The sequence below is a fragment of the Triturus cristatus genome, chromosome 10 (genome assembly GCF_964204655.1).
Source record: "Triturus cristatus chromosome 10, aTriCri1.1, whole genome shotgun sequence".
Taxonomy (NCBI): domain Eukaryota; kingdom Metazoa; phylum Chordata; class Amphibia; order Caudata; family Salamandridae; genus Triturus; species Triturus cristatus.
The window spans coordinates 1,109,459,021-1,109,480,765 of record NC_140593.1 but is presented as its reverse complement, the minus strand read 5'-3'; the positions used below and the strand labels follow the sequence as shown (position 1 = coordinate 1,109,480,765).

The 21,745-nt window shown below is 50.0% G+C and overlaps 1 protein-coding gene across 3 annotated transcripts in view; it reads left to right on the top strand.

Moving 5' to 3' along the window:
• TRRAP (transformation/transcription domain associated protein) overlaps nt 1–21,745 on the top strand; it is a 1,075,110-nt gene that overhangs the window by 683,536 nt on the left and 369,829 nt on the right. For all 3 annotated transcript variants that reach the window (XM_085629333.1, XM_085629332.1, XM_085629331.1), the window contains one exon: nt 5,379–5,504. In XM_085629333.1, coding sequence (XP_085485459.1) covers nt 5,379–5,504 — 126 coding nt within the window. The remainder of the gene's footprint in view (nt 1–5,378; nt 5,505–21,745) is intronic.

Sequence of the window (21,745 nt, the reverse complement as noted above, 5' to 3'; positions counted from 1 at the left end):
TAAACTTTATTTTGGTTGAAAGTTCTTCCTCCTCAAATATGGCCGCCGCATACAACGTAGGTAGTATATGAGAGAAGAGAAATAATCAAGGGGACTAACAGTCTCCTTTTGAATTCACATCCGGTTTTCTTCGAAACATACTGCGTATATAGGGAACGCCAAACTCCGTATCTCCATTCACAAGACGCTCACCGCGAAGTCTACGCCATTGGATTTTCACTCTGAATATGCGGTGAGTTGCCATAACATTGCAGGGATGTGTATATTTTTATTAAATAGAACATGACCAACATTATCGCACTTATGATCGGTAAATGGTTTTAACGTTATTTTGTTGTGCTTCACTCTGATGAACTACGGATACCGATTTGCTCTTATCCGTTTTGGTTTACTGTTGGGTATCGGCATTTCAGTTTGGACCGGCAAAATGTTTAGATATCTATCGTGTCGCTAATATACATTTATTTGTAATTCTGATTGCCCGACGGTGGCCCTTGCAAACAGGTGGCATCCTCGTCAAATCTTAGCAAATAAAAAAACGGGCAGTATATGATACAGATATATAAGAGGAGATCGGTGGGTAACGGTCCATACTGACTTCCTGACAATCATTTCTTCGTAAATGTTGTTTGAACAAACAATATGCACCTCTTGTTGCTTTTTAGCTGACGGGGGCTTTTGGATATGTAGCGGTCAATTAAGAATGTTTCACAAAAAGACTAGCAATTATGAAACAACACAGGCACACCATAAGTAACCTGCTGTTTGGTCTATATGCGAGTTTACTTGTCTTCTCTCAATCTGTAGGGGGCCAGTCGTTCATTATTACTCACACAATATCACTTTTCACATCTTTTCAGGGGCCTATTATAGCCTGCAAGAAATTCTAAATAAATGGCTGTTTCATACGAGTTATCCCAAAGTAAGTGGATTTTAAAATGGGGGAGTTCAGCAGATAGTACTATATTAGGTACGATCCTTCATAAATTGCTTGACTACTACGTTTTTAAATTTTACAGGGTTATATATACCTTTATAATTTAATGCACGGAACGAGGAGTTTACAAAAGGCATTAACATATCTAGGATTCTGTCCTCTGGGCTTTATATACGTATGCCAGATATAGAGAAGAAATAAAACGAGCATATAAACAGGTATGAGAAGATTTTGTGAAAGGACTGTTATGATATGTATATATTTCGGATGGGTGGTTCAAACTGTACTTCTTCCTTTTTTGTCCAACAGAGTTATATGGGACACATTTTCGGAACCACCATTTTAGGTGAATTTCTGATATCCCATTACATGTGCATACAGACATCGTTGACAAATTAGGAAGTGAGTTTACTTAGCATACTCAATGGAAAATGTTCAATACATAGGATATGGATACACAACATTCCTTATAGACAATCTTTGGGTGCTGTGATTATCTTTTTACAGACTATCAGTCGGATTGGGATCGTGTGAGATAAATCTTCTCGCAGGAATAGGAACAGTATAGTCACAAAAAGGAATATTGTTTTAAAAGGTCAGTTATTCCAAATTTTATGCACTAGAGATTAGTGAGCGTCTATAGTCACTTTGAATTTGCTGCACGGTGAGATAGTGGGTCTTGGTTTCTTCTTTGTGATTACTCTTTTCATTCGGATAGGGACATCACAATTTGGTGCTTTTTGGGAAATACAATTTCTCTCTTTTTGACTCTGGAGCACTTTCTTCTTATTTTTGACACAAACACTTTTTGCACCTAAAGACTCTTAAAAGTCCTATGGTGGAACTGATACCCGACAAATGGGGATATGTTGTATATACTAATGAGAACAATATATATGAGACTATGTTATTGTTTTTACAGCCTTGAGAAAGTCAGCTGGTGTGACGAAACACGTGTCGGCTGTTACGCATGTGAATCAAGACCATAAAGCCACGGACATCGTTTACAAACAGTCCTTTCAATGTTATGTTTGTTTAGAGACAATGGGTCTTTATGGTCTTATTTTGTAAAACTGTTATTTCTATATGATGCATTCTTTACATTAAAAAGAATATTTTTTATAAATCCATTTCTGTGTGTTGCCAGTGAGACATTGACAAAATGAAATACACTTTGCTTATAATCGTTGCATACAGGTCGGAATAGGGTATTACTTTGGAGTGATGGGATATCTGTATGTTATATTGTTCTACATAGTGACTGTTCGCAGGATCTGTGTTCTTTTTATACCTAAGGTAGTAGGGTGCATTTTTATCCCGAGTGGCACCAAAACAAATTGCTTTCTTGTTATTTGGAAAATAGGAAACTTAGAAAAACATTTGAATTACCCAATCTGATTATATATTGCTTTCTGAAGTGCGACCAGTCATACATTACTACCTATTTCGTGTTTTTCTGAGTAGTGCGCATATATACACATCAGTAAATTAATAGCGAACTATCCCGACAGTTTCCTGCCAGATGCATTAAATTTCAAATCATAACATAATTGCAGATATACATTCTCTGTCATATATGTCTGACAAAATGATAAAGAAGTGTCGACGTTTCGCCCCCTAGAAGGAACAGCCAATTTTACGCATTGTGAGCGGGGTCTTCATCAGGACCAAAGTGACGGGAGGGGAGTGGGCACCAGTAAAAACAGCTATATTGTTTCGGGCTGTGAATAGGAAAGCTGGGCTATATAGGCTCTCAGATTTCTTCATAGATGATCATAGTATTCAAAAAGAAAGAAGGGCCCAGGTTGATCAGTAACCTATGGCTTCGTTCTGCTGGCATGACCGGTGAATCAGCTAACCTGGGCACTATCAAGGGCTTCCTTTATGCTCTTTCAGTCTTTCTCAGGCTGCCAGATCAGCCCTCTCTTTTCAAGTCCCCTGTTGTCAATAGATTTCTCAAAGGCATTAATCCCCTTTCCCCTCCTATTCCATTTGTGATGCCTCAGTGGGACTTGAACCTGGTTCTCACATACTTAATGTGACCTCCCTTTGAGCCTCTTCATAATTGTCCTTTGAGGTTACGAACTTTAAAAACTGCCTTCCTGGTGGCCATCACCTCCGCCAGACGTGTAAGTGAGCTTCAGACTCTTTCATGTAAACCTCCTTTCCTGGCGATTCATCCAGACAAGGTTGTGCTTCAACCACGTCCCTCCTTTCTACTGAAAGTAGTCACTGCCTTTCATCTCGGGCAAACTGTTACTTTGCCCATTTTCTTTCCGCCTCCGCATCCTTCAAGAGAGGAAGAGAGGCTCCACCGTCTGGACCCAAAACGTGTGCTTTCATTCTCTCAACCGCACACAGCTGTTCTGGGGGGGATGACCAGCTCTTTGTTGGCTACGTGGGTGCCAAGAAAGGTCGGGCTGTGCACAAGCGGACTATCTCCTGATGAGTTGTCTTGTGCATTAAAGCCTGCTACTCTCTGGCTAAAATGGTACCTCCGGTTGGGCTGCACGCCCATTCTACCAGGGCGACCGCAGTTACTACAGCATTAGGACGCGGTGTCCCTCTGCAAGATATGTCAGGCAGCTACGTGGGCCTCGCTGCCTACTTTCACTAAGCACTATTGCCTTGACAGTCAAGTCTGGAGAGACGGCTTCTTTGGCCGGTCGGTTCTCAGTGACTTTCTGGTGTGATTTCATTTCGCAGACCCTCCACCGAGGTCGGTATTGCATGGGTATGTATTCTCAGGTAAGGAACCTATCACTAACGTGTCTCTTTCAGATGCACAAGTCACTTACTTGTATAACGATATATCTGTAAAAGACATGAGTTAGTGATAGATTCCTTACCGCCCGCCCATCCTCCCCGTTCTGTGAGCTTTTCTCTAGGGTTCAGGTCATCCCTTTCAGGGCCCTAGTTCTGTTGCACCAGTAGTCGTTCTCTGGCATGGCTCTGCGTTCCTGGCGTGGAATAGTCGTGTACAGAACTGACGTCAGCGCGCATGGGCGCGTCTAAGTAGCTCCGAAGACGTCATCTCGGCGACTAAGACGCCAACGACGTACGCGGAGCCGCACCACGACGCCTACCGACGCGCAAGGGTACTGCTGACAAAAACTTTCCGGATCCAGTCTGAAGCCTGGGGATATTCTAAGGTAAGGATTCTATAACTAACTAATGTATTTTACAGATATATCGTTACACAAGTAAGTAACTTGTGCATTATTCTTTTTCATAGCCTTGCAGAATTCAGCTTTGAGTCTAGGGGAGAGGGAGTCGAAGAAAGTTGTAGTACCCAGTTAATGTAGGTACTGGAAAAGTCAAAGAAAGAATTTCCCTCAAGAGGCATTTGAGATGTCAAAGCTTTTTCAAACCGACCAGGCTTGATCTTCGTCCAGCTGAGAGGAAACAGTCAGAATGGATTTAAGACAGCCTTTATTATTAAAAAGATGTTATAGGGATCAGCCCATGGAAAACGGATGAGGTTATCAACAGAGACTCCCGGCGAAGGGTGAAAAAATTTGATCTAAGAGATATCTCCATCTCAAGAGGGCACTACTTTTCCAGTTCAGAACTTTTATTTTACAAATCACACTTATTAGAACTGATTCTCCAATCATTTCAGTTGAACTGCAGGAAGAGTATAAGTTCCGAATTTACAGGTAATGTGAATTAAAGCATAGGACTGGAAATGGTGCCCTCATGATATAGTAATTGTAGCCCTTGTTTACATGCGTGCATTAAATAGATGGGATATAGACTTTAGCTTTTGCCTTACTCAGTTTTCTAGTGTCTTTATATCCCTGATGTGAGAAGAGCTCTGCCCTGTTATTTCCCAAAGACCTCTGATGGTCGCTAGGAAGATATTTGTACCATGTTTGTGTTGAATGTGCTGCGGCAACAAATGATGGACGGAATATTCATAATACCAAAAGTTAACTTGTGTTCAGAAGTAAATCTTCCTTAAGACAATCCTTGCCCTTGACATACAAATAAATGGCTAGTGTAATGTCCTAGAGGCTTTATTGCTACCCAGAACTAACATTTTAGATTTGTGTATCAAATCCTACCTCAGTGAAGTGTTCAGTGTGGTGGCAGTTGCAATATAAGGCTCGGAGTTTCATGTGACTTAATTTATCATTACACGCCATCTAAAGCAATGTGTCCAACTTGGACATTTTTATCATGCAATTAAAGTTTTATGAAGATCCTCTGTTTTTCAGGAATTATGTCAATGCTTCTGTTGTTTCCCTCTGAAGTGTAGCTTCAGTAAAAGTGTACTATATTTTGCACCTCAAGTCTGTTATATTTAATTTCAGATTCACACTGTCACTGCAGTCATTGGGTGGTAGGATTCCCATCTGATTGGTGGCAATTAATTGTCTCAGTTTGATCTGATGTTACTTCTGTATTGTGGACCTGAACAGTGGGTGTTCTCTTTCAGGTACATCGAGTGTAGCCTCAAAGTATGAGGAGCTTGAGTGCTTGTATGCAGCTGTGGGGAAGGTGATTTACGAAGGACTTACTAATTACGAAAAGGCGACCAGTGCTAATCCTTCCCAGCTCTTTGGTGAGTTTCAAGCTATCTCCTGTAAATGTTCATTCTGTACATGTAGCAGTGTTTTCTATTTTATGATTACTAAAGAACTCACCAACTGATTACTGCCTGTGACGGCAATGTTTAATACAAATATTCATCGCCTCCCTTTAACGATATTGGGCTTCATTGGCAGGTACAGTTGGTGTATTTATTTCTGGCACAACCTATGCTGACCCTGCTGATTATGTTTATCATTAGAATATTTACATTGTTTTTAAATTCTGAATATATTGTTCTTATTTGATGTAATATTAGCCTTATCTCTAGCTTTCTAAAAGTGTCTGAAACGGGTCTATTTGGAAAGTGCATAACTCTTTGTTATCACTAGATTCTGTGTGAATGCTACCTGTTGCTAACTACATACCTTGAGGAATTTAAATGCATAAGAAGATTGTTGATGTAAAGGCCAGAGAAGGCAGTCGACATGTGCGAGTTCGTGTGGACCCAGAAATACCCAATTAGGCACTACTATTTATAAGTGACATTTTTAATAAATTTCTTAGATTGTTTTTCTTTTACATAAAAGCTGGTATTATTGGTCTTTTAAAGTATTTAATCATTCAAAATGGTAGATGATTGTTCGTGACCAGGTTTTGCTCACTTGGCAATCTTTCCCTGTCTACCCTGTGGCCAAATAAACCTTTTTTTATTCTCACGAAACAAGAGAGGGTGACAGTTTCAACACAGAATTTTGAACACTGATGCATACATCTGGCTGGAGATTCATTACCTTTATATTAACCCCAGGTGCCACACTGTGAGAAAGTGGCTCTGTATATACTGTTCCCAAATAGGTACAGGGTGTACAGAGTCCACAGTCCCCAGAGGTTTGGCAGAGGCTAAAGTTAGATATAACCTTACTCTCTAAAGTGGTAGCTTGGTCGAGCAGTAAGGCAGTATCAGAGGACAGTGTAAAGCATTTGTTGCACACACTCAGTCAGCAAATGGTCTCACACACTCAAGAACTGAACTCTAGGCCAATGGTTTATATATAAAAAAAAAATATATGCTTGTTTTATTTTAGAACCAACAGTAGGTATTAAAATATACTTTCTCAGAATGAGATGCTTTATATAAATACTTTTGCAGTAGAAAGTTACAAGTGGTTGCAATAGGCAACACAATTTTAAATGCAATAATGCATTGAGCTCAATGAAAGTTTCAAGTTATTTGCAACAGATTACTCTTAGGATTACTTTTGGATTTCCAGGACTGGATCCTAGATTCAGTCCTGGGTCAGTACTTGGAAGCAAGTGATAAAAGTCGACTTAATTACTGTGATGCTTTTTAGACAATATTTTGCTATTTTAAAAGTTGAACACTTAGAAAATATTTCATATAAAACAGTCAATGATTCCCTATGGCAGAAAATTCAAGTTGCAGGTATAGTATGTTCTTGTTACTTTTGTAATCCAGTACTGGGTGCCTAGACTCAGTACTGGGACTTTTATCCAAAACAGGTAAGTAATTACGTTTTCAGAAATTATACGATTTTTAAAGAATATTTAAAGTTTGCAGAAATTGACACTTTGAAGGAATTTCACAGAAAAACAGTCAATGATTTCCTATGGGAGAAAATTGGGTTACTGGTAAGTACAGTTGTAAGTTTTTTTCAGAGTCGGTGCTGGGCACCAAGATCCAGCACTGGGAGCTCACCTAATAGCAGGTGAGTATTTTCGTTTTTGTTACTCGGCTGATTTTTGGTGAATATTTTAAATTTTGAAAAGTCCACACTTGGAAGAAATTTCAGAAAAAATCTGTCAATGTTACCCTATGGAGAAAATTGAGTTATCAGTTTAAAGGCAAGTACTGGACTGGCAGAGCAAAGGTCCTAGGCATGGACTCAGGGGTCTCCCAGGGTCAGGTAGGTACAGTTGGTTCACCCTCAGTGGCACAAGGGCGGCCGGGTGCAGAGAGAGTTAGGCCCAATGTTATCCTATGAGAGGTAGGGGGGCCTTGGTTGGTGGCTGCTGACTAGCAAGTGGGGAAGTAGATAGGTGTAGAGGTTGCACTGCCAGGGCCACTCGGGCGGTTGGGTGCAAGGTGCTTTTGAGCCTTTGGGCGCTCAATTGATTTCAATGGGAAATCTCCGGTTTAGAAAAAGACTGCAAGCTCGGGGACGAAGATTCTTCAGGTGCTACCACCACTTCGAGAGGTAAGTTGGGTAGTTGGAGGATAGGTAGGTACCCCGGGATTGGGCACAGGGGGCCGTGGGGCGCCGCGTGCAGGGGTGCCTTTTGGTGTCGGGAAATCTTACCCTCTGTTGATCGCGGTTGAGGGGCACCTGGTTCTGAGGCTGCAGGCTTCTTCAGGAGTGTCGAGGGAGGTCCTTGGGTGCCGGACTCGGGGTCACAGTTGCCTTTGTGGTCTTAGTTCACTCCGGCAAAGGCCAGTCGTTGCGGGTGCAGAGTGTGAAGGGTTCGCGGTTCCGGGCTGCTGCCAGGGATTAGAAGTAGATTTTGAGTAGAGCCTCTACTCATGGGAGTCCCGGGGGTTTAGAGTCAAAAGGTAGCCTGGTCCTCCGGGGTTTGTGAGGTTGCTGGCCACAAGAGATGCCGGGTTGGAGCAGGTTCGAGGGTCGACAGGCTGGTAGGGCTGGGGCCAAAGCAGTTAGTGTCTTCCTCCTCTTAGTAACTGCAGGGTAGGTCTTCTTTCTTCTAGCTCTTCTTCGGATTTCGGAATCTGTAATCTGGGAAAGGATGTAATCTGGGAAAGGATGCCCCTAAATACTAGATTTAGGGGTGTTACAGGTAGGTGAAGGGCAGGGCCCAATGGGTTCCTGGGGTGGGTACACCCCTTATCCTGCCTCTCTCCTGTGGGAGGGGGGCAGTAGCCTAGTCCTGATTGGGCAGGGCTTACCATCTTCAAGATAGCGAGAGCCCGGAGATGTGCTTCACCTCGCCTCCCCCACCTGAGGGGTGGTGTTGGCAGGCTGGCACATCCCCTGTCCTTATTTGGGATTTCGGGCCAAGCTTCCCGCCAGAGTGGGGGGTTGCAGTGGCCTGGGGAAGCTCACAGAGGCAGCATGCCTTTGAAGCTTCCCCCTGCCTATCCTGGGGGAGGAGATTTAGCACCTCACCCATTATGTGCATTGTTGCAGACCCACAAGAGCAGGGGCTCTCCTACCCAGGGGTCCAGCAACATGCCTGCTGTGTGGCAGCCTAGGCAGCCTCAGAACAGACGTGGATTGTAGGTTAGGTTTTAGGGGGCATCTCTAAGATGCCCTCTGGGGTGATTGGTACATTGAATCCCACACTGGCATCAGTGTGGGTTTAATGTGCTGAGAAGTTTGATACCAAACTTCTCAGTCTTCAGTGTTGCCATTATGGTGCTGTGGAGTTTGTGTTTTACGAGCTCTCAGCACCATGTACTCTTAAATGGCAGCACTGCACTTACAGGGCTCAGGAATGGACCTGGGCACTGTAGGGGCAAAGGGCTCCTGCTCCTGTGCCCACACCATTGGCATAGGGCACCCAGCTACAGGGGTGGCTGATGTATGCCATGGCAGTGTAGGTGGTGGGCATGGCACACAGGGATTTGTGCCATGTCAACTCTTTGTTTTGTCTTGTACCCAGACACTCAGCCTGCAAGGGCAGTGTGTGTGTGTGTAAGGGAACAGGGCCTCTAAGGGTGGCACAATAAGTGCTGCAGCCCTTAGAGGCCTTCCCTGGTCACAAGGCCCTAGGGTACCGTTTACCAGGGGCTGACATGTGGCCAGGGTTTGCCAATTTGGGTTTTGTGTTTTAGGGAAGGAACATAGGCCCTGGGCACCTGATTGGCAGGAGTCCAGGGCACACTCAGTCAAAGTACATTCAGCAATTCAGCAAAAAGTGGGGGCATACCATGCAAGAAAGATGGCACTTTCTCGCACACACTGAACCTGGAGATTTTCCTTTTTTTAGCAGTATCCTATGCACTTCTAGGTGTCATGGTGTGGCTCTGCTGTGACACCACACCGCCTCTGAATGAAGAAGCATGTAAGTGCCACATCCTACTCAGGTTCCTTTTTTTCCGTGCCTTCTGACGTGGATCCGGAGTCCCCCTTTCAACTTTCAGTATTATGACGATTTTGAAATTCTCAGTCAGTGTGCTATGAAACAATGTCCCTATTGAAATCAACAGGCTTCAACCCATTCCTAGACCACAAGGAACGGATGTTGGTCATTGGCCTGCATGTGGTCTATCTTTGGTGCTTAGGCTTTGGGCATGACTCCAATAGGTGCGACAAGTATGCCCTCATGCACCGAAACAGGAACTCAAAACTTGACATTGCCGAACCCAAGAAGGGTTGTGGTCTAATCATAGGTCCTGCTAACTCTCCAAGTCGCTTATCCATGCTTGGTTCTGGTCATGAGGCAGTTCCCACATGCGATCTACTTCACACTAGGCGTAAGTCCAAGCATAAGCATGAGTAGACAAAACTAGACTTGACATGATCTCATCTTGCTACTCTAAATCCTTCATGAAGGCGCAAGACTGTCAAGATAAAATTTGCACCCCTTTGATATCTCGCAGATTCTGCAGTTGGTCGAGCATGCCCGTAGTTTCCTGGGGAGTCGTCAAATCCAAAGCAATTAGCAGCTTTCAAAAATACCATTCTGCAGCCAAATGGGTCTCAGGAGTCCGCCAGCGGGTCTGCCCTGACGTAGTCTACCCCTAGGGACCCACTGTCTAACTCATTTCTATTTTTGTAAAGACTTCTACACCAGTGCAAAGCTCCACTCTGCTCGCTGTTGCACCAGCGCTGACCCCCCCCCTGTTTTGGTAGAAGACCTGGTACCAATGTCAGGCCAATGTTTTGCTGTGAAATTACTAAAGTGCAACCAGTCGTTGTACAGCCTAATTCTAATTTGAGATCTCTGCCTCAATTCCTCTGACAGCACAGACTCCATTCTCGTTTTAGCTCTGAATCTGACACAGTACAGGAGGCACATATGGCTCCTCAAGACACTGATGGTGGGTAAGGCGACATAGGCCTGCTTCTGAGGATCTGGACTTTGCTACCTAACACCGGTAAGTCTGATTGTGCAGGCCTAAACAAATAAGGTCAGTCCTAATTCTTTTATGACCAATCCCCCGGATAGTGAATTGAAAACAGTTGATGCTTACAGGAAAATAACGTTTTCATCAGCCAGCCTGGCTCTTAGATAAATAGGTGTGGTTTGCTTATTCGACAGACACAAGCAAGGCTTTGAGGAGATATAGAAGGCTGCCTCGGTATGCACTAAGTCCAGAGATTCCCCCAGATATGTAAAGGGCTCAATGCAAACCCAAAGTGCTCTATTTAAGGTAGGGTGGGTGAGGAGCCTTAGGCCTAACACAGATAAGTGCAAGACATTTGTTATAAACACAGTGATCAATAAATGACACGACTAAAACAAGGAGATCCACACCAATTTTAGACAATTAAGCTTTGATCAAGTTTTAATTTGGGAGCAAGATATACTTTCTAAGGTAAGTACGTTTTTCAAGAAAAATACTTTTTTCTTAAAAAAAGTTAACCTATGGAGGAAAACAATAATGCTGTTTTACAGGTAAGTACATCACTTAGAGTTTCAGTCTTCGGTGTTTTAGATCAACATCAGGCAAGGTTCAGATGAACACCAAAACTCCATCACCAGCGGCATAGGGGCAGCCGGGTGCAGAGGGCAGATTCGGGACCGGGGCCCAATGTTAATCAATGGAGACTGGGGGTCCTTGAAGACGTACTGTGCACAGGTAAATAAAGCGGTGTCAAGGATCGATTTCCTGGGATTACGGTAAGTACAAGGGGGGGCACTAGGTAGCACCAAACTTACACCCTCAGCGGCGAGGTGCACCTGCGTCGGGCGTCCAATTCAATTGAGGAGATCAAGGTTTTAGAAAGGCTGAGGACTGGAGGCCGGACTAAAAAAAAAACCCGCTGCCCAGGTAAGTAGAGATGCTAGTGGGCGTTACGACACAGTCGGTCAGTATCCCCAAGGCCCAGGGGCTTTGGGTGCAGGGGTGTCCTTAGGTGTCGGTAATCTTCTTACTGGGCAGGTTGCTGTCTGGGGGAGTCTTCAGATTGAGGCTGCAGGCGTCGTGGTGGAGTCGGGCAAGAGTCAGCCCACGGTGGACTCTTGCTAAGAAGTGCTGGGGAACCTTCACAGGACCGGTGGGCTACTTGGTCTCGTGCTGTGGTGTTTGGTGCACAGGGTGGACCTGGTGAGTTTGTTGTTCCTCCGGCAGAGTTCTTTGGTGGTTTCTTTTTGGACAGTTCCGCTGTCAACGGGAGATTTGGTGCCTTTATTGAAGGCACGCAGTCTTCACAGGGCTTTGTAGGTTGCTGGGCCTGCAGAGGCGAAAGGCGGCAGGCAGGCAGGCAGGGCTGGTGCAGAGTCAGTCACTGGCCCTTCTCTCGTGCAGCTCCTTGGTGTCCGGGCTTCTTAGGCCGTCGTATATCTAGTTTCAGGGTCTGAGGGAGACTCCTAAATACTAAATTTAGGGTTGTTTTTAGGGGAGTAGCAGGTAGGACCAATGGTCCCCTTACCTGGGGTGTCTACACAGTCAATTATGCCACCCTTCCGTGGGAGGAGCATAGTCCAAGCCCTGATTGGAGGAGTCCCCCATCTTCAAGAGGGCGTGGCCTGAAAGCTGTACTTTATCTCACCTCCTTCAGCTTAGGGGTGGAGTTGGCAGAGGTGGTTGCACCTCCTTTCTTCCTAGCTTTTCCAGACGGTTTTACCACCCAAAGTGGGGGTGTAAACTGGGGACTGCCATCTGCTGCTAGCAGCATAGGCAGTGGGTCGCATTACAAAGGCGGCTAGCTTGTAGGGGCATATCTGCTTTTGCAGATGTTTCCACACCTGATATATAGTGCATCCTACCATAAGGCTGTAAGGCCTGCTAGAGGGCTGACCTTCCTATACCTTAGGCAATGCTAGTTGGCATAGCACACAGGCAGTGTGCCATGTTTACTTTGTTGTTTTGTCTGCACCAGGCCATGCATGCTACAATGGTAGTCTGCATACCTAGGTGAAGGGTCCCTAGCAGACCCTCTTCATTCACAATGCCCTAGGTACCCAGGTATCATTTAGTTTTACAGGGGACCTGAAACGCGCTGTGCACTTCAATCTGATAGAGACATCTAGCCGCAGATTCCTTAACTTAGGATATCTCCAGGCATCAGACTGGATCCGGAAAACTTTCTGCAGCAGCACCTCTGCGCGCCGGGGGGCGGCTGTGCCCTGACGTTGTTCACGGACATGACGTCATTAGAGCCATATATGCCCCTCCCGGCGTGCTGATGTCAGTTTTCTTCTTTTCCGCGTCCCAACGCGGCTCCTGGAAAACCAGCCGTTCCTTGCCCAGTTTTGATTCAGCCTTTTTGACGCCTTTGGCGTCACGGAACAGTGTGCAATGCCTTCGGGCTTCAAGACATGTGAGTCCTGTGCACGCCAGATGTCGGTCACGGACCCACACGCCGTCTGTATGTGGTGCCTGGGAGTGCACCACGACTCCAAAGAGTGCGACGCCTGTCAACAAATGAAACCCAAGTCCTTGGGGGAGCATCATATGAAATTGCTGGCCGCACGGCTGTCCGGTCCGTCACCTTCACGTCAACGTTCTCCCTCTCAGGATCGGGGTAATTCCCGAGGTTGCTCCCGCGGATGTCGTTCTAAGGCGGGTAAGCACAAGCGTAAGTTGCGGAGATCTTCCGCTCGTACGCGTGATGCTGGGGCCCGTTCCTCTCGCTCCTTGCCAGACACGGGCTTCTGACTATCGTCTCTTACTTACCCTCTGTTTCCGGGAGTCGGCGCGGCGAGGACCCAAATGGAGGCATATTCAAAGGCCCTCCAATCTTTCTTTGGGTCACCCCCTCTCCCTGGTGCGCCTTCGGGTCCCAAAGAGGTGGAGGGCACTCATGTTGGATTCTCGCCAGCAGATTCGTCCTCAGTGTCGGCTGTGTGCGTCAACTCCGGTTCCAGAGTCGACACGACACCGACGGGACACGGCCCGGAGGGCCATTCCAGTCAGCCGTCCAGCCCACACGCCTGGTCACCGCACAGCCCTACGTGCCTTCCTGCGCTGACGTTGGAGGTGGCGTTGGGCTCGTCGCCCTGTCGGCGTCGTTCCTCTCCACCTATTGCGGTGGGCTCGCCGTTGGGAGGCGCTGGAGGTCGTCGACGTCGGTTTGACTCCGGTTTGGCGTCAGTCGACACCGGTACCGATGTAGACGCCTCCGCCTTTGTATGAGGAAGATCCTCTGGACTCCTTGGATCTTGATGGGACTCCCACGCGGCGTCGATCGACGCAGGTGCCGGCGCCTAGGCCTCTTCATCTGCAAGAGGTTGACGTCCCATTGGACTCTCTGGGTCCGAGGTCGCCTCTGTGCCCCATGGTGCAGGTACCTAGTGTGACGTGGCCTTCAGACCTGCCTCAGGCTCCTCCACTTCTACTGTCTAGCGGGCGGGTTAGTCTCCAACCCTCTCCTACTGACGGTTTGATATCACCTCCCAGAATGGCGACTGAACTATTCACAGGGCGGCAACAATTCTTCCCTTTCAGCCCCCAGTGGTTTCCTTGCCTTATGAGCCTTTACTGAATCTTCTCCACATGGAGCCTATTGAGGTAGAGCCTTTGCTACCCCTTGGAGGTCCTTTATTTGACATCCTACTTGGCATGTGGGCGAGGCCCTCCACTGGTGACCCTGTTGATAGGGCCATTGCTCGCAGACACCGTCCTGCCCCGGGTGATCCACTATGCCCGCCCCTTCACCCTAGGGCTCAGGGTCTCGTTGTTCAAGCGATTTTGACTTGCAGTCTTCCTCTGCTTTGCCTTTGTTGACTCCCACCAGGGAGTCTAGGTGGTTAGACGCATGTGGCCGCCAGCTTTTTGCCTCTGCCAGTGCGAGCATCCGCGCATTTAATACGTCTTGCGTGTTCGCGCGTGCTTCCTTTGCCCTTTGGGACTTGGTCGAGGCCCTTCTGCCTTGTCTTCCTGAAGGACACTGGCCAGATTTACATCGTCTTCTTCATGATGGCAGGGGAATGGCACAGTTTTCCCTGAGGTCTTCCCTTGATGCCACTGACTCTATGGGTAGAGCTCTTGCTCGGTCTGTAGCTTTGCGCCGCCATGCATTACTGCGCGACAGTCGTTTCCCAGACAATGTTCGGGATGCTCTTGGAGATCTACCATTCAATGGTGTGGAACTTTTCGACAGCAACGCAGATTCAGCGGTGTATCGCTTCATGTCAGGACTACCGTAACTATCGACTTTCTGCATTGTAGTGTCCTTATCTTCTATATAGGCGATGTGGCCTTGTTGTTTTGGTTTTCAAGGATATTCCGGGTTCATTGCATAGTACCCCGTTAATCTAGGCGGTTTTTCTGTCATTTGTTTGTCTTCTGTACGGCCGGACGGCTGGTTATGTCTTCATTTCGGCCCTCCGACTGTGTACTTTGCCCAAGAGGGCTCCCCGCGCAGGGGTTAAAATTTACCCTATGTGGGGTATTTGCTGGCTATTCGGTGGTTACCTTAGTCTTGGTACGCTCCTATGTAGTCTTCCTCACAGGCATCCTTCTCTGGGTCAGGCTGTCCATCTTTTCTGATGTTCTGAGATCTTATCGTTAATATCGCTCTATTGTACTTTCGGTTACAGCAGGCTCCAGTTGCCTGTAGTGTATTCTAAGCCTCAGTAAGGGTTGCGTACCATGCAGCCTATGCTTCGCCTGCCCTACCAAGGCCCCTTTTTTCAGCATCATAGAGCTCGTCTTGTCCGTGATGGCTGCTTTCTTTTGCCGACCACTGCCTCTTGGGGTCCTTGTTCTGTACACTTTAGGAAAAGTTCTTTCACGGATGATGCACTGTCATCGTATTGCGCCCAGATAAAGCCGCTGTGTGGCACGTTTCTTGGTGCTGGCGCCAATTTGGAGTACACCCTGGTATGTCTACTGTTATAGGGCGTTTGCTTTTCCGCATCTGAAAGAAACACGTTAGTTAGATTCCTCACCTTAGAATATCCCCAGGCGTCAGACTGGATCCGGAAGATTTTTCGTCAGCAATACCCCTTGCGCGTCGCTAGGCGTCGTCTGCGGCTCCGCGTCCGTCGTCGTGCGCCGGGATGACGTCGTCGGAGTACTTAGACGCCGCCCTCGCGCGCTGACGTCAGTTCTTCTTTTTTCCGCGCCAGTAAGCGCAGATCCGGGAGAGCTACCCCTTTTAGTCTTTTTTGACTAAATCTTTTTTGATCATTTTTGATCCTTGTCTGTCGACATCTGGTGCCGGTAGGATGCCTGGGTTCAAGGCTTGCGAGGATTGCCATCGACTGATGTCGTTGACCGATCACCACCGCCGGTGCCTTTACTGTTTAGGCCCCGACCACGACGCGGAGTCGTGCTCCGATTGCCAGGCCCTGACTTCGAAGGCTAGGCGGGAGCGGTCCCGCAAGCTTCTCGAGCTTCGCCACTCGGCTCCGCGTCGTGCGCGATCCCGGTCGCGGAGGAGGTCCAAGGATCGCTCGCGGAGCCCTAGCCGACGCCACCACCGATCGTCCGGCTCCAAGTCGTCGGGTAAGTCCAAACATTCTAAGAAGTCCAAGAGGCGACATCGCTCTTCGGACTCCCCTCGCCGGTCGCGCGACTCGGCCGAGGGTCAGGGTGGTTCCACCCCCGCGGCTCCAGCGGAGCCGCAGGCGCCGCGTTCGTCCCCACACCCTCCGGTCCCTGGGACTAACGCGACGTCGGCGGAGATCAGTGCCTACCTCTCGGCCATGAGGAGACTGGCCCCGCCGTCGACGCCCGCTGGCGCGCCTTCGGGCCCCGCGGGCTCGTCTGGGCGACCTTGCCTGCCGGCGGCTCCGGCCCCGGCGCCGTCGACGACTCCGGTCTCGACGCCGCAGGTCCCCGCGGGGCCCATGCCTGGGCCCCCGTCGACGCCGGTTAACCTAATCACTCCTCCACCGGCGCCGGCGAATGAACCACCGCCGCCGGCGCCGACGTCTTCGCCTCCGGCGCCGCCGAAGCCTTCGGCGCCGACTCCGGACGGCGTCCAACCCCAGTTTAGCCCTATTCCGGACCCGACGCCGCAACGGCGTCGATCGACGCCGCGGCCGGCGCCGCTTGAGACCTATCATCTCTACAGTCCGGCTCCGATCATTCCTCCTGTCTATCAGGAATCGGAAGACGGGGGCGACTGGGAGGGGTTCGAGGACCCTATGGCTGTTCAGTCACAGCTTTCACAGGACTGGGCAGATGAACTGGGGGAGGCCAGTGGGCTGGACACCTCGCCAGACACTGGATTCACTTCTCCTCCGACTGTGGCTTCGGAGGAGAGTGCAGCATTTTCTGTGGTGCTGCGCAAGGCAGCCACAGCCCTTGGGCTCGAGCTGCCTGCCGTGGCTGTGAGGACTAACATCCTCACTGAGGTGCTTCAATCCGCAGCAAGCTCCACTGAGCCTCTGCTGCCGTTCAATGAGGCCCTCACTGACGTTCTGCAGGGCACCTGGTCCAAGCCCTCCACAGTTCCTCCTGTGGATAGGAACGTCGCCAGGCGCCACCGCCCTGCTCCGGGCGACCCCAGTTTCCTGTCCCAACACCCCACCCCCGAGAGTCTGGTTATCCAGGCCTCTACCTCCCAATCCTCCTTCCCGACCGCTCCGCCGGACCGGGATTCCAAGAGACTCGAGCAGTTTGGCAAGAAACTGTTCTCGTCCCTTAGTTTGGGCCTGCGGTCTTTGAACACCGCCTGTCTCTTGGACCGTTATTCCCATTCTCTGTGGGATACGGTGGAGGACGTGCTGCCCCTGTGTCCGGAGGAGGCCCGGACACGCCTTACCCAGGCTTTGGCCGATGGGAGGGATGCAGCACGGCACGCCATACGCTGTGGGCTTGACACCACGGACTCGCTGGGTCGGGCGATTTCCACCACGGTGGCGCTCCGCCGCCACGCCTGGATGCGGTCCACGTCATTTTCCGGGGATGTCCAGTCCACCCTCATGGACATGCCCTTTGATGGCACTCGCCTGTTTGGTGAGAAGGCGGACAGTGCGCTGAACCGCTTCAAGGACTCCCGGGCTACGGGCAAGTCCTTGGGCCTCTCGGCTCCGCGGGCGCACACCTCCGCTTTTCGCCCCTTTCGTGGCCAAGGAAGGGGCGCCTCCTCGCGTCCGCAAAGCCACCAGCCGCAGAACCAACCTGCACGCGGACGTGGTTTCCGCCGTGGCGGAAATGGAGGACGACGTGGTCAGCCCACCTCCACCCCGGCAGCATCCGCCTCAAAGCCCTCCTAGTCCGAGCTTTCAGGCCCATACCACGCCAGTGGGCGGCAGAGTTCGCCATCACCTGCTCCACTGGCGGTCCATAACATCGGACAGGTGGGTGCTGCAAATCGTCCGAAGGGGCTACTCCCTCCCCTTCGAGACGACCCCTCCAGCCATGCCACCGCAGCACCACCGTATCTCGGGGGATCATTTGAATCTTCTCCGCGAGGAAGTTTCTGCTCTCTTGGCCAAGGGGGCCGTCGAGCGCGTTCCGAGTCCAGAAGTAGGTCGTGGTTGTTATTCCCACTACTTTCTGGTTCCCAAGAAGGGCAAGGGGGGCCTACGCCCTATCTTGGACCTCCGGAATGTCAATGCCTTCCTCCGAAAGGAAAGGTTCAAGATGCTAACGTTGGCTCAGGTTTTAGCTGCCCTAGACCCTGGAGACTGGATGGTAGCGTTGGACTTGCAGGACGCATATTTCCATATCCCCGTCCTGCCGGCCCACCGGCGTTACCTGCGGTTCACGGTGGGCCAAGAGCACTTTCAGTTTACCGTGCTCCCCTTCGGCCTCACCAGTGCCCCTCGGGTGTTCACGAAAGTGATGGCAGTGGTCGCAGCTCATCTGCGCAGATCAGGGGTTCCAGTCTTCCCCTATCTCGACGACTGGTTGTTGAAGGCGGGCTCGCCCCAGGCAGTCGTCTCCCACCTCCGGACTACGGCGGATCTCCTGCATTTGCTGGGGTTTTCCATCAACGTGCCGAAGTCACACCTGAGTCCCTCTCAGAAGCTCCTCTTCATCGGAGCGGTTCTCGATTCGGCGCAGTTCCGGGTCCATCCACCGGAACAGCGGGTCCGGGATATACAGGCCCTGATTCCCATCTTTCGGCCTCTATCCCGGGTTTCGGTCAGGCTAGTGTTGCGGCTTCTGGGGCTGATGGCCTCCTGCATCCTACTAGTGCATCACGCCAGGCGGCGCATGCGGGCTCTGCAGTGGGACCTGAAGTTTCAGTGGGCCCAGCATCACGGCAACCTGTCCGACCATGTCTTGATCTCGGAGGGCACTGCACAACAGTTGCAGTGGTGGCTCACGGACCGCGAGTGGGTCAAGGGCAAGAGCCTCTCCCTTCCCCGACCGGAGCATGTCGTAGTGACGGATGCGTCCCTCCTGGGATGGGGTGGCCATATGGGAGAGGCGGAGATCAGAGGCCTCTGGTCTCCGGCGGAGTCTCGTCTCCACATCAACCTGTTGGAGTTGAGAGCGATCCGGCTTGCACTGAAAGCCTTCCTTCCCTCTGTCAGGGGAAGTGTCGTGCAGGTGTTCACGGACAACACCACCGCCATGTGGTATTGCAACAAACAGGGCGGGGTGGGGTCGTGGACCCTTTGTCAGGAGACTCTGCGCCTCTGGACATGGCTGGAACACCAGGGCATCACCCTGGTGGTTCAACATCTGGCGGGCTCTCTGAACGCCAGAGCAGACGAACTCAGCCGCCGGTGCATGATGGATCACGAATGGCGTCTGAACTCCGAAGTGGCGCAAGGTCTCTTTCAGCAGTGGGGAGAGCCTTGGTTAGATCTATTCGCCACCGAAGAGAACGCGCAATGTCAGCAGTTCTGCGCGTTGGAATTTCCAAGGCGGCACTCGCTCGGCGACGCTTTTCGTCACGAGTGGAGTTGCGGTCTGTTGTACGCCTTTCCGCCTATACCACTTCTGCCCAGAGTGCTGAAGAAGATCAGGCACCACCGGGCCCAAGTCATCTTGGTGGCTCCGGATTGGGCACGAAGATACTGGTATCCCGAGCTACTCAGTATGTTGACCGATCCCCCGATTCGTCTGCCCCTTCGGGAGGATCTTCTGTCGCAGCAGCAGGGGACGGTCCTCCACCCGAACCTGTCCAGCCTCCACCTCCATGCGTGGAGATTGAGCGGCGGCAGTTGATGCCATTTGACTTGCCTCCTGAAGTCTGTGATATCATTCTGGCAGCCAGGCGTCCCTCCACAAAGTCGGTATACGCCTGCCGGTGGAACAAATTTGTGGCATGGTGCACAGCAAAGGCTGTGGATCCCCTTTCCGCCCCTCTTTCTGAGGTTCTCCTCTTTCTTCTTTCTCTGGCCCGGCAGGGCTCTGCCCTGGGCACCCTGAAAGGTTATCTTGCTGCCATCTCCGCCTTCTTGCGGCTTCCTGATCAGCCTTCTCTTTTCAAGTCCCCTGTGGTTACACGCTTACTCAAAGGCATTACACACACGTTCCCTCCGGTCCCTTTTGTAATGCCTCAGTGGGACTTGAATCTGGTCTTGACATTCTTGATGTGCGCTCCCTTCGAGCCTCTTCACAATTGCCCTCTTCGTCTTCTGACTCTTAAGACTGCTTTTCTGGTAGCCATCACCTCGGCTAGACGGGTGAGTGAGCTCCAGGCTTTATCTTCAAAGCCTCCTTTTCTGTCTGTTCATCCGGACAAGGTTGTCCTTCGGCCTCGTCCCTCCTTTCTTCCTAAAGTGGTGACTCCATTTCACCTTGGGCAGTCTGTCACCTTGCCCACCTTCTTTCCGCCTCCGCATCCTTCCAAAGAGGAAGAGAGGCTCCACCGTCTGGACCCAAAACGTGCGCTCTCCTTTTATCTGGACCGCACAAAACAGTTCCGGGTGGACGACCAGCTTTTTGTTGAGTACGTGGGCGCTAAGAAGGGGAAAGCTGTGCACAAACGGACCATCTCTCGGTGGGTCGTTTTGTGTATAAAAATTTGCTATTCCTTGGCTAAAAAGGACCCTCCTGCTGGGCTGCGCGCCCATTCTACTCGGGCCACGGCGGCTACTACTGCCTTGGGACGGGGAGTCCCTTTGCAGGACATCTGTCAGGCGGCGACGTGGGCTTCGCTACACACGTTTGCCAGGCATTATTGCCTTGACAGCCAAGTCCGGAGGGATGGCTTCTTTGGCCGTTCTGTCCTCCAGGACTTTCTGGTGTGATCTTGGTTCGCAGACCCACCACCGGGGATGGTATTGCTTGGGTATCTATTCTAAGGTGAGGAATCTAACTAACGTGTTTCTTTCAGATGAACAAGTTACTTACCTTCGGTAACGATGTATCTGTAAGAAACATTAGTTAGTTAGATTCCTCACCGACCCACCCATCCTCCCCGTTCTGCGAACTGACATCTAGGGTTAAGGTTATCCTTTTCAGGCCCCTAGATTTTATTTTTGGCACCAGTGTCGGTCTTTGCATGGCTCTGCGTTCCTGGCGCGGAAGGCTATGTACAAGAACTGACGTCAGCGCACGAGGGCGGCGTCTAAGTACTCCGACGACGTCATCCCGGCGCACGACACGGACGCGGAGCCGCAGACGACGCCTAGCGACGTGCAAGGGGTATTGCTGACGAAAAATCTTCCGGATCCAGTCTGACGCCTGGGGATATTCTAAGGTGAGGAATCTAACTAACTAATGTTTCTTACAGATACATCGTTACCGAAGGTAAGTAACTTGTTCTTCTATGCTCAGCCCTTACTGGGCGTGTCTTTAAAGGTGGAGGCTTTGCTGCGTACGTCTTTTATGTACACTGCCTTATGCCCTCCTTCTCTGGACACTTTCCATATGGGACTGGCTCAACATTCCTTGTTGCTTCTGCACAAGTGTTTTCCACGCTTCGGCATTGAGTTCCAGCTGTAAAACTCTCAAAGAGGGTGTTCTCTTCATTTCTTGGTTCCCTGGGCCTTTAGATTGGTCCTCACTATTTCACTATCGTGCCTGGCTCCATCTCCTCATCTGTCTAGCGGGGGATCGTGGCTCCTCCCGGGCAGGTGACTGATGTCGCTTGCATCTCTGGACGTGGTCCTGTCCACTTCTGCTTCCATATGACTGTACACGTACTCTAGTGTAAAACGTTGTTTTACACATAGGTTTTCTTAATCTATTTCTGCTCTGTGCTCTTCACACAGCCGAGTTGTGCTGGCAACGTTCCTTCCTGTGGTGTCTGTGGTCTTCGCCCCAGTCTG